Source organism: Nerophis lumbriciformis, linkage group LG26 (genome assembly GCF_033978685.3).
Source record: "Nerophis lumbriciformis linkage group LG26, RoL_Nlum_v2.1, whole genome shotgun sequence".
Classification (NCBI taxonomy): Eukaryota; Metazoa; Chordata; class Actinopteri; order Syngnathiformes; family Syngnathidae; genus Nerophis; species Nerophis lumbriciformis.
The window spans coordinates 6,036,867-6,050,938 of NC_084573.2; the positions used below are offsets into that span (position 1 = coordinate 6,036,867).

The 14,072-nt window shown below is 38.4% G+C and overlaps 1 protein-coding gene across 3 annotated transcripts in view; it reads right to left on the bottom strand.

Moving 5' to 3' along the window:
- Positions 1-12,239, bottom strand: part of LOC133624001 (uncharacterized) — a 270,822-nt gene extending 258,583 nt beyond the window's left edge. For 2 of the 3 annotated variants that reach the window (XM_072916174.1, XM_072916172.1), the window contains exon 1: positions 11,861-12,239. In XM_072916174.1, the coding sequence (XP_072772275.1) occupies positions 11,861-11,984 (124 nt within the window). In that variant the 5' untranslated portion in view covers positions 11,985-12,239. Of the gene's footprint in view, positions 1-5,007; positions 6,572-11,860 lie in introns of those variants that run through there. The other variant, XM_072916176.1, reaches the window with a different exon arrangement.
- Positions 12,240-14,072: the final 1,833 nt, after the last annotated feature.

Consider the following 14,072-nt stretch of genomic DNA (forward strand, 5'->3'; position numbering starts at 1 on the left):
TTGGAGAGGACCGCATATGTGGGTAACCCCCCCCTCTAGGGGAGACCGAAAGCAATGGATGTCGAGTGGGTCTGACATAATATTGTGAGAGTCCAGTCCATAGTGGATCCAACATAATAGTAAGAGTCCAGTCCATAGTGGGGCCAGCAGGACACCATCCCGAGCGGAGACTGGTCAGCAGCGCAGAGATGTTCCCAGCCGATGCACAGGCGAGCGGTCCACCCCGGGTCCCGACTCTGGACAGCCAGCACTTCATCCATGGCCACCGGACCTGTGCCCCCCCCCCCTCCACAAGGAAAAGGGGAGCAGAGGAGAAAAGAAAAGAAACGGCAGATCAACTGGTCTAAAAGGGGGGTCTATTTAAAGGCTAGAGTATACAAATGAGTTTTAAGATGGGACTTAAATGCTTCTACTGAGGTAGCATCTCTAATTGTTACCAGGAGGGCATTCCATAGTACTGGAGCCCCAATAGAAAACGCTCTATAGCCCGCAGACTTTTTTTGGGCTCTGGGAATCACTAATAAGCCAGAGTTCTTTGAACGCAGATTTCTTGCCGGGACATATGGTACAATGCAATTGACAAGATCGGACGAAGCTAGACCGTGTAGTATTTTATACGTAAGTAGTACAACCTTAAAGTCACATCTTTAGTGCACAGGAAGCCAGTGCAGGTGAGCCAGTATAGGCGTAATATGATAAACCTTTCTTGTTCTTGTCAAAAGTCTAGCAGCCGCATTTTGTACCAATTGTAGTCTTTTAATGCTAGACATAGGGAGACCCGAAAATAATACGTTACAGTAGTCGAGACGAGACGTAACGAACACATGAATAATGATCTCAGCGTCGCTAGTGGATAAAATAGAACGAATTTTAGCGATATTACGGAGATGAAAGAAGGCCGTTTTAGTAACACTCTTAATGTGTGACTCAAAGGAGAGAGTTGGGTGGAAGATAATACCCAGATTCTTTACTGATTCGCCTTGTGTAATTGTTTGGTTGTCAAATGTTAAGGTGGTATTATTAAATAAATGTCGGTGTTTAGCAGGACCGATAATCAGCATTTCCGTTTTCTTGGCGTTGAGTTGCAAGAAGTTAGCGGACATCCATTGTTTAATTTCATTAAGACACGCCTCCAGCTGACTACAATCCGGCGTGTTGGTCAGCTTTAGGGGCATGTAGAGTTGGGTGTCATCAGCATAACAATGAAAGCTAACACCGTATTTGCGTATGATGTCGCCTCGCGGCAGCATGTAAATAATAAAGAGTGCAGGGCGAAGAACCGAACCCTGAGGAACTCCGCACGTTACCTTAACATAGTCCGAGGTCACATTATTATGGGAGACGCATTGCATCCTGTCAGTAAGATAAGAGTTAAACCACGACAAAGCTAAGTCTGACATACCAATACGTGTTTTGATACGCTCTAATAAAATATTATGATCGACGGTATCGAAAGCAGCGCTAAGATCAAGAAGCAGCAACATAGATGACGCATCAGAATCCATCGTTAGCAATAGATCATTAGTCATTTTTGTGAGGGCTGTCTCCGTAGAGTGATTTGCCCTGAAACCGGATTGAAAAGGTTCACAGAGATTGTTAGACACTAAGTGTTCATTTAGCTGCTGTGCGACAATTTTTTCGAGGATTTTCGAAATAAAGGGAAGGTGGGACACCGGTCGGTAGTTTACCATGAGGTCAGGATCAAGGTTATGCCATGATGTTGAGCACTGGAGTCGAAGACGACCCTGATCTTGTCCGGCTTCTGGGGGTGATATAGACACCAAAAATAGGTAAGTACCAGCACTCACCTCCTTCCTCTAGTGGCGGTGCCAACTCAGCATGGTTGCGATCAAAGATGTTCTGCATGAAGGCAAAGAAGTCATCCTTCATCTTTGGCTTTCTTTCAAAGGTGCGACGAAGAGTGGTAAGTCTGCTGAGTACTTGGTCTCTATTGTTTGGCAGTCGTTGACGGGGAGATCTGAATGGAAGCGGTCCCACCCAGCTGTTGGTGTCATCCATTGTCATCTCTCTGTTCATGAAATCCAGGAACATTCGGTCCTCGATGGAAAGTCCTACTTGATCATCATCCTTAGTGCTCTGGAAGATCGTGTTGCCCAGGTTGCTGTCATCGAGGACAGGGATGCTGAATTTAAGGCTGCGAGAAGAAGTTGTATTGTGTACTTTGGAGCTGAACCTTTCCTTGACTTGAAGCTGGTTGGGACATGGATTGAGGAGAGATGGTCTTCCATTTTCAAGCACACTGGTATGGTAGGAAGTCACAGCTGCCGCTTTGTGGGCTGACCCGAGACACACATCCCCTACGACGACCCAGCCAAGATCCAGTCGTTGGGCGTAGGGGGCACTATGAGGACCGTTACGCTGCTCTCTGACTTCATGGACCTGAAGGACGTCGCGTCCAAGAAGTATTAGTATCTGGGCTCCAGGGTCCAGACGTGGGATCATGTGAGCGATGGACTTCATTTCATTTTTTTATTTTTATTTCAGGCAATGACATAAAAAAGTACAAAGGTGACAACGCATAATAATATAAATTAATATAGTGCAAAAGGTAATGTATAGTATGTAATGCATGATTGTCCAGTTTTGCCTGAAAGGGAGTGGGAAGAAGATAATTTATTTAATCCCACCCCCAGTTCTCCATTCAGTGATTATTCACATGAGTTTCACTCTTACTTTGTTCAAGGATTATAATACAGATGTTGTGTCATAGTGGCATTACCACAGGTAACAATAATTATTACACTGTAACAAGAATTTGTATCAACAATGTAGGAATAATGAATATACCAACAATGGTAATAGACAGCATAGCATTAATGGTAAGGAAACATTGAGCACATGTTAAAGGGGAACATTATCACAATTTCAGAAGGGTTAAAACCATTAAAAATCAGTTCCCAGTGGCTTATTTTATTTTTCGAAGTTTTTTTCAAAATTTTACTCATCACGCAATATCCCGAAAGAAAGCTTCAAAGTGCCTGATTTTAACCACCCGTCCATTTTCCTGTGACATCACACAGTGATGCCAACACAAACAAACATGGCGCATAGAACAGCAAGCTATAGCGACATTAGCTCGGATTCAGACTCGGATTTCAGCGGCTTAAGCGATTCAACAGATTGCGCATGTACTGAAATGGATGGTTGTAGTGTGGAGGCAGGTAGCGAAAACGAAATTGAAGAAGAAACTGAAGCTATTGAGCCATATCGGTTTGAACCGTATGCAAGCGAAACCGACGAAAACGACACGACAGCCAGCGACACGGGAGAAAGCGAGGACGAATTTGGCGATCGCCTTCTAACCAACGATTGGTATGTCTTTGTTTGGCATTAAAGGAAACTAACAACTATGAACTAGGTTTACAGCATATGAAATACATTTGGCAACAACATGCACTTTGAGAGTGCAGACAGCCCAGTTTTCATCAATTAATATATTCTGTAGACATACCCTCATCCGCTCTCTTTTCCTGAAAGCTGATCTGTCCAGTTTTGGAGTTGATGTCAGCAGGCCAGGGAAGCTAGGGTCGATATTCTTCTCTTGATCATCTTCGGTGGCATAAGGGACGGTGTGAGCCAAGACATCCAGGGGGTTTAGCTCGCTCGTCTGCGGGAACAAACTGCCGCCATTGCTTGCCGTGCTACCGAGGTCCTTTGTCCCTGAATTGCTCACACACTCCGGCAGATTCAATGGGGGTCTGGCGGCAGATTTCTTTGACTTTATCGTTGGAAATGCATCTGCTTTGAGTGTCGCAGGATATCCACACATTCTTGCCATCTCTGTCGTAGCATAGCTTTCGTCGGTAAAGTGTGCGGAACAAACGACTGACCATTTTGTCGGCTTTCCCCACACCCTCGTATTTTGAACAAATTTCGTCCAATTTCTTGCTGTTCGTGTTGTTACACCCTCCGACAACACACCGACGAAAGTGAGAAAATGGCGGATTGCTTCCCGATGTGACGTCACGTTGTGACGTCATCGCTCCGAGAGCGAATAATAGAAAGGCGTTTAATTGGCCAAAATTCACCCATTTAGAGTTTGGAAATCGGTTAAAAAAATATATGGTCTTTTTTCTGTAACATCAAGGTATATATTGACGCTTACATAGGTCTGATGATAATGTTCCCCTTTAAAGACCCTCATCTCTATATTTGAACCAGACCTCATGTTTGTATAATAGTTTAAATCCATTAATAGTTTGGCATTGCTTGTGTTGTAAGTCCAGTTTGTTCCATAGATTTACTCCGCATACAGACACACAAAAACGCTTACGAGTGGTTTGAGCTCTCGGCAATAAGAAATATCCAAAGCCTCTCAAGTTATGAGCCTGCACTCGTCTTATAAAAAAACCCGTTGTAGATTAGGCGGCAATAATTTGTTAAATGCTTTATATAAGATTATTAATGTATTATATTTAACAAGGTCATCAAATTTGAGCAACTTTGATTGCATGAACAGGTTATGTTCTAAATCAGGGGTCCCCAACCACCGGGCTGCGGCCCGGTACCGGTCCCTAGATCGATTGGTACTGGGCCGCACAAGAAATAAAAATAAAATATGAAAAAAACTAAACATTTTTTTGTTTATTAAATCAACATAAAAAACACAAGATACACTTACAATTAGTGCACCAACCCAAAAAACCTCCCTCCCCCATTTACACTCATTCCCACAAAAGGGTTGTTTCTTTCTGTTATTAATATTGTGGTTCCTACATTATATATCAATATATATCAATACAGTCTGCAGGGATACAGTCCGTAAGCACACATGATTGTGTTTTTTTACGACAAAAAAAAGAAAATATTTGTTCGTAGGACTAATTTTCGAGCGTTGACCGGTCCGCAGTAACAAAAAGGTTGGGGACCAACCAACGTTGTGAATGATCCGCACTGCTCTTTTCTGTAATATGATCAGAGGATGAATTGTGTTGTGCATCTTCATTTGCTGCTGCCGTTCTCACCAGCACACTTGTGTTTCTTACACTGGTACTTATAGGAGAATCTTTCACCACACACACTGCAACTCAACACTTTCTCTCCTGTGTGTGTTCTCATGTGTACTGTAAGAGTGTTTAGGTGATGAAAGATTTTGTTGCAGCTTGAACAGGAGTATGGTTTTTCACCAGAGTGCGTTCTCATGTGTGCTTTGAAATGGGGCCTTTGAGTAAAATCTTTACCGCAGATTGAACATGAAAAAGGTTTTTCACCAGTGTGTGTTCTCATGTGTACTTTTAAACTTTAGGTTTTTCTCCAGTGTGTATTCTCATGTGTGTTTTCAAATATTGCCTTCGAGTAAAATGTTTACCGCAGATTGAACATGAAAAAGGTTTTTCTCCAGTGTGTGTTCTCATGTGTGCTTTGAAAAGGTCCCTTCGACTGAGATCTTTACCGCAGATTGATCATGAAAAAGGTTTTTCTCCAGTGTGTGTTCTCATGTGTGTTTTCAAATAAGCACTTTGTAAAAAACATTTACCACATTCTGAGCAGGAAAAAGGTTTTTCTCCAGTGTGTATTCTCATGTGTGTTTTCAAATATTCCCTTCGGGTAAAATCTTTATCGCAGATTGCACATGAAAAAGGTTTTTCTCCAGTGTGTATTCTCATGTGTGCTTTGAAATTGGGCCTTTGAGTAAAATCTTTACCGCAGATTGAACATGAAAAAGGTTTTTCTCCAGTGTGTGTTCTCATGTGTATTTTCAAATAAGCATTTTGTATAAAACGTTTACCACATTCTGAGCAGGAAAAAGGTTTTTCTCCAGTGTGTATTCTCATGTGTGCTTTCAAATATTGCCTTCGGGTAAAATCTTTATCGCAGATTGCACATGAAAATGGTTTTTCTCCAGTGTGTATTCTCATGTGTGCTTTGAAATTGGGCCTTCGAGTAAGATCTTTACCGCAGATTGAACATGAAAAAGGTTTTTCTCCAGTGTGTGTTCTCATGTGACTTTTCAATTTACTAGGAGTTTTAAAGGTTTTGTCACAGTGAGAACATGTGAAGTGTGTGTTGTCAGTGTGACATGTCTTATCATCTTTAGAGTCTTCATCATCAGTGTCAGGAGAGTGTGACGTTGTGTCCTCACTATCTGATAGTGGAGCTAAGAGCTTGTCTGCTTGTGATCCTCCACAGTGGTCTCCATCAGCTTCTGTTGTCATGTGTTGAGTTGAGCTGCTGCTTGGAGGCTCCGCCTCTCTCTTCTCCTCACTCTCACCTTTGACCTCATCACCTTCACTCTTCACAGGGACACCAGTCACTGGCATCTTGGTGACATCAACCTCCTCCAGTCCTTCAAGATGCTCTCCCTGCTGACTGATGCTGTGTTCCTCCTCTTCCTCTTTAATGTGAGGGGTCAGTGGATCTTCCTCTTCGTCCTTAATGTGAGGGCTCAGTAGAACCACCTCTTTAAAATGGGGTGTCAGTGGGTCCTCCTCTTCCTTTTTAAAATGGGGGATCAATGGGTATTCCTCTTCTTTCTTAATGTGGGAGGGCTGTGGCTCCATCCTGAAGCTCCACTTCTGTTGCTCAGGGTGAAGATGTTCTTCCCAGACGTCTGCAAGACAAACACACCATCTCTGCTCAGTCACACAATGCATTCAGTACTTTTACATGCACTTAGGAAAAACAAGTTATCGTATGAACTGTCTTGAAATTATAGTGGTAATACTGCAGCAAACGCAACCCCAGTAGCATTGTAATCCAAATTATGCAAATAACAGCCCATGGGCGGCTATTTGGACATAGGCGGTTATTAGGAAGAGGTGGTTAATTCACAAAATGGGGTCAGACCCCGGGCGGCTATTAGGACATGGGCGGTTATTTGCCCAAGGACGTTTATTTGGTAATATACGGTATATTATATATATATATATATATATATATATATATATATATATATATATATATATATATATATATATATATAGTATATGTATATATAAATATATACATATACTGTGTATATATATACATATACTGTACATACATATATATATATATATATATATATATATATATAAGCGGTAGGAAATGGATATATATATATATATATATATATATATATATATATATATATATATATATATATATATATATATATATATATATATATATATATATATATATATATGCATGGATGCTTTGGAGCCCCTGCCTCAAAATAAAATAATGTTTGTTTATAATAATGTTTATTGTTTGTATATACCATAATCATGTTTATTTTGTGTATGTTTGTGTGTATGTGCTATAATAATGTTTGTGTGTATGTCCTATTATAATGTTTATTGTGTGTATGTCCTATAATCATGTTTATTGTGTTTATGCCCTATAATAATGTTTATTGTGTGTATGTCCTATAATATTTTTTATTGTGTGTATGTCCTATAATCATGTTTATTGTGTGTATATCCTATAATCATGTTTATTGTGTGTATGTCCTATAATCATGTTTATTGTGTGTATATCCTATAATCATGTTTATTGTGTGTATGTCCTATAATCATGTTTATTGTGTGTATGTCCTATAATAATGGTTGTGTGTATGTCCTATAATAATGTTTATTGTGTGTATGTCTTCTAATAATGTTTATTGTGTGTATGTCCTATAATAATGTTTATTGTGCGTATGTCTTATAATCATGTTTATTATGTGTATGTCCTATAATAATGTTTGTGTGTATGTCCTATAGTAATGTTTATTGTGTTTATGTCCTATAATAATGTTTGTGTGTATGCCCTATAATAATGTTTATTGTGTGTATGTCCTATAATAATGTTTATTGTGTGTATGTCCTATAATAATGTTTGTGTGTATGTCCTATAATAATGTTTATTGTGTGTATGTCTTATAATCATGTTTATTATGTGTATGTCCTATAATCATGTTTATTGTGTGTATGACTTATAATCATGTTTATTGTGTGTATGTCCTATAATCATGTTTATTGTGTTTATGTCCTATAATAATGTTTGTGTTTATGTCCTATAATAATGTTTATTGTGTGTATATCTTATAATCATGTTTATTATGTGTATGTCCTATAATAATGTTTATTGTGTGTATATCCTATAATCATGTTTATTGTGTGTATGTCCTATAATCACGTTTATTGTGTGTATGTCCTATAATCATGTTTATTGTGTTTATGTCCTATAATAATGTTTGTGTGTATGTCCTATAATAATGTTTATTGTGTGTATGTCTTATAATCATGTTTATTATGTGTATGTCCTATAATCATGTTTATTGTGTGTATGACTTATAATCATGTTTATTGTGTGTATGTCCTATAATCATGTTTATTGTGTTTATGTCCTATAATAATGTTTGTGTTTATGTCCTATAATAATGTTTATTGTGTGTATGTCCTATAATCATGTTTATTGTGTGTATGTCCTATAATCATGTTGATTGTGTGTATGTCCTATAATAATGTTTATTGTGTGTATGTCCTATAATCATGTTTATTGTGTGTATGTCCCATAATAATGTTTGTTGTGTGGATGCCTATAATCATGTTTATTGTGTGTATGTCCTATAATAATGTTTATTTTGTTTATGTCCTATAATAATGTTTGTATGTATATCCTATAATAATGTTTATTGTGGGCATGTCCTATAATAATGTTTATTGTGTGTATGTTCTATAATAATGTTTATTTTGTGTATGTCTTATAATAATGTTTATTGTGTGTATGTCCTATAATAATGTTCACCTATAAAAACACCATAGTTAAAAGTCAGTTATTTCATGTTGCTGCTGACATTTAAATGTGTCCTCTTAAACCAGAGCACTTAATTTCAATGTTTTTTACAGAACATTGGAGATTTAATTGGACTTTTCTTATATTAATTTCAAGGCTTTTATTTTTTTCTTGTCTCAAAACCCCTCTTAGGTTGGGATCCTATAATACAAAACCTACTTTTCTTTCTTGTTGGTACCTGTTTTTGTGTATTTGGATTCAGGAATGATCTTTTATTTTTTTAGAATGCTTTTCGATCCGAAACGATACAGTTAGTTGAAAATTCAGTGCATAAAAATTCAGTTAAAAAAATGCAGTGCTGAAAAATGTGCTGCTTCAAAAAGTAAGACTCACTTCCGTTAAAAGACTAAAACCATCGAGCCTGTCTCAGAAGCAGCCAATGAGGTGTCAAGTTTGAAGTCACGTGACACGGGTCTTGCAAAACAGCACAAAAAAGGCAATTAACTTTGCTACCTGGGGATAATACTACATAATTAACATTTAAATGCTGCCTGCTGGATGTTTTCAAACTATATAAATGATTGCAATGGTTAAAATCTGCACTTTTGAGTGACATACGAGTTATAGTTAGTAGGTGTCATGACATGCAGTTCAAGTGACTGTGGTACACAATGTGACCAGCAGATGGTGCTGGATAATGATGTTCAAGTCAACGTAAGGAAGAAGACACAAGCGCTGTTTCAACCCTCTGCGCATCCACTCGGCGCAGACGTGATCCCATGTACAAATATCGCGACATGCTAATTTAGCCGCTATCAAAACAACTAGCCCGTCACTGCTGATTTCATTTCAACAATTAAAAATAGGAACTTGATAGTAAATAAAGCCACGTTTCCACTGCTGGATGCTGTGTTCAATCGTGTCGATGATGTTTGAACGTTTAGGGGACGTGCTGTAATGAAATAAATAAAACATATTCCGGTGGTGGTGGTCAATGTCACTACTCCATAGGTACCGGAAGACTACGTCACTTCCTGGACTTACAATTGTTTTTACAAAGGTGCTTTTGAAACGTCACTTTCTGTGGTATTTGAATATTTTATTAATGTTTTGTATAAAAACCAGCTTACATGGGAGTAAAAGGGAACAATAATACAAACATGAACAAGGGGTAGATGTAAAAAATGAGGGAGTATTATGGCCACAATTTCAATCACTTTCACTCTTCTGTCATTGCAATGAATGACGTAAGGGGGCGCCACTGACTCCCATCATGTGATTTATTTATTAAAATGTTGATTTTTTTTTTTTAAACAAGCCACTTACTTATTTTAAATGAACAGCATGTCATCTTTTATGTGGCATTGTTATTCAAATAAAGATGACATAAAAGCAAACTATGGTAGTGACAACATGCAGGAACATAACTGACATAAAACAAGTAAAAAGGAAGTGACGTTGTCTTTGTGCACGCGTGCATTGATCATGTCTTCCTGAACCGACCGTGCAGGGATTCTAAAACTGTGGTACGTGTACCACTAGTGGTACGCGGGCATCACCTAGACCAGGGGTCGGCAACCCAAAATGTTGAAAGAGCCATATTGGACCAAAAATACAAAAACAAATTTGTCTGGAGCCTCAAAAAATTAAAAGCCATATTACATACAGATAGTGTGTCATGAGATACAAATTGAATTAAGAGGACTTAAAGGAAACTAAATGAGCTCAAATATAGCTAAAAATGAGGCATAATGATGCAATATGTACATATAGCTAGCCTAAATAGCATGTTAGCATCGATTAGCTTGCAGTCATGCAGTGACCAAATATGTCTGATTAGCACTCCACACAAGTCAATAACATCAACAAAACTCACCTTTGTGCATTCATGCACAACGTTTAAAGTTTGGTGGACAAAATGAGACAGAAAAAGAAGTGGCATAAAACACGTCCTAGAAAGTCGGAGAACGTTATACATGTAAACATACTACGGTGAGTTCAAGGACCGCCAAATTTAGTAGGACAAAACGGCACTCGCCAAATACTCGAATTAGTGAAGCATGTTTAATATAAACAGTGTGCTTTATAACAATTAGGGAGGTTTGTGTCATGGTTGTCCTCCTACAGAAACCATATTAAAATAAAAAATAAAAAAAAATTCCTCATCTTTTTCTATTTTTCATACATTTTTGAAACAGTTCCAGAGAGCCACTAGGGCGGCGCTAAAGAGCCGCGGGTTGCCGACCCCTGGACTAGTGGTACGCCAAATATAATTTCATTATTTAAGTACAGTGTTTTATTTTCCTACATGCAAACACAGTGTTACTGTTCAAACTGTGTGTAATGTTACAGTAACTAAAAATATTACATTTACTTGTTAAATAACGTGTCTTCCTTGTTTTTAATGAATAATTAAGGCCTACTATGCTACTGTATTTTAATGTTGTTCATGATGGTGGTACTTGGAAATCCAAGTATTTTCTGAGGTGTCTGCTCATACATCGCGCTTCCAACGAGATCCCGTTTTTTCCCCCCAGTTAGAAAGTTCCAGAACTGTTCACTTTATACCATCTCATCTCATTGTGGATCATGTGAATGTTTGAAGTGGAACTAAATGTGATCTCTGAAAGGGGTACACATTATTTCCAAAGCAGGGCCCCCATCCACATATACAATACTAGTACATATATGATGAAAAACAACATTATTTTTGTTATTTTAATTATAAGTGTGCCAAATCACCTATATTTGAACATTATCTAATGGAAATGACTGCTGTCTGATAATCACATTAATAACAATGTAGCCGAGGGTCCTGGGTTCGCATATTCTGTGTACCTATCTAATAAAATAATAAACGGGAGACATTAGAGCAGGTCCGGTCGCCACCACTTCTTTAATGTTATCTTTACACACCTTCTACAACAACCCACACTCATAGACATCTTACGTCACAGCCCTACGGCAACTCTGGAGGGACAAAACTCCTCCTCCTTACATAATACTCTGAGGTAACTTGAACCGTTTGTTACAACACAATACCAATCATGTGTCTGAGTACACCTATTAATCACGTCATGTTCATGTTAATGATGAAATATAAAGTTAGTAAACATGTGAGAGTAAGAAGTAAACAAACCTGTTCTGTGTAACACAACTTGAGGTTTCTTGAAAACAGCGTCCAGTAGTTGACGTAGTCTTTTGTTCTCTTTTTTTGTCCGAGAAAGTTCCTCTTTGTACTCTGCTATCGTTCTTTCACACATTTTCACACAATCACAACACTTTACACCCACACTTGATCTTAACTAAGCGATGTATTTTGATCACTTCCGCCTCTCTTTGTTAGCGGCTAACAAGCTAAGCTAACTAGCGCGCTAAAACAACTGGCAAGCTAAGCGGGCCTAATAATGTCCAAAGTTGACTGAGACGAGTGGAGTTTATCCTGACACGGAGGATGAATAAAGTGTAGTTAGTAGCGATGTGAGGAGATGTGCCGAGGCTTAGAAGCGTGTGTGGAGTCAAGGAGGACTTTGCTTCAAAGCGCATATGCTCCACGCATGCGTCACTTAGGGGCGGGGCCAAAGAGTCATAGTGATGGGCAAGTCATGAACGATTCATTCTAAATGTATGTTTTCATGGTGTCTACACAAAAAAGCACGACAACAAATGATCCATCCATCCATTTATCTACCGCGTGTCTCTTTCGGGGTCGCGGGGGGTGCTGGAGCCTATCTCAGCTGCATTCGGGCGGAAGGCGGTGTCCACCCTGGACAAGTCGCCACCTCATCGCCGCTCCAACACAGATAGACAGACAAGTATATAAACTGTATCTGACTTTAAATCAGATAAATATCATTCAACAACAACACAATTTGCAGACTATAATTACTGGTTTGCTGGTTTTACTGGTGTAAAATTCCGCATCCGAGAGATCACAACCATTGCATACTTGCCAACCGTCCCGGATTTTCCGGGAGACTCCCGAAATTCAGCGCCTCTCCCGAAATCCTCCCGGGACAAATTTTCTCCCGAAAATCTCCCGAAATACAGGCGCACCTGAGTAATGTGTCACATTTTTGTGTTGATTTATTTATTTTATTTTGTGGTTTGAATTCGTTTTTGGAGCTGTCATTACACATTTATCAGTATTCACATTGGTCAGTAGGGGGCAGTAAGGCGTTTCTTCCCAATTGAATGCTATCACCTGCAGACCGGAAGTGTCTTGTCATTCTGATGAGTGCGACCAGTCTGTGAACAATTGAAACATCCTGTGTGCTTTTTCCTCCTGTATAACAGGTTAGTTTTGGTGAATCAACTCACTGAATAATATCCATGTGATCTTTATAAGTTTAAGTACACATTCTGATGGTGGAGCCTAACTCTAAAGTGTTTGTGAGTTGTAGTTTGTATTTGTGAATGAAGCTGCAGTAATCAATACAAAAAGGCGACGTGAGTGCGCAATGTTTATATAAGAACTTCTGATCCTAATACAGACTCCCAAATTAGAGCTCCCGTTTTCTTATTTATTTTAAAATGTATATTTGTATAATGTGTGTGTTCTGAAATTTCTCTTATATATATATATATATATATATATATATATATGTGTGTGTGTGATAAAATATATATATATATATATATATATATATATATATATATATATATATATATATAGCTAGAATTCACTGAAAGTCAAGTATTTCTTATATATATATATATATATATATATATATATATATATATATATATATATATATATATATATATATATCTTAACCACAACCCCAACCACGCCCCCCACCCCACCCCCCACCTCCCGAAATCGGAGATCTCAAGGTTGGCAAGTATGCAACCATTGCAGCCATGCGTCCAAAACGTAACATCATCTTGCAGGGACATAAGGACAAGCAGAAGTAAAGTTTCTGTTGTTTTACGATGTAATAATCTATTTAATAAGAAATGTTCAGAGTATACCTTTTTTTTTTTTTTTGGACTATTTATTGGAGGCCTCAAAAGACAAAGGCCGTCTGTTTACAGGAGAGTGTCGGTGAGGCACACACCTTTTATCTTAGCTCAGGAATGCATGGGGGAAGGGTTGGAGACAAGCGGGAAACTCTTAGTTAAGAAAAGTGTAGCTGCTGACAGAAGCACATTGTATATATGTTATATCATTCATAGTTGGTTAGAGTAAATACATACAATGTATAAATATATGGTCATATTTAGAGCTGGTTACTTTCTTTCTCTCGCGAGATCTGGAAGAGTGAGCTGGTTACTTGTTTCTCTCGCGAGATCTGGAATAGAGAGCTGCTTACTTGTGTCTCTCGCGAGATCTGACAACACTGCGCGCG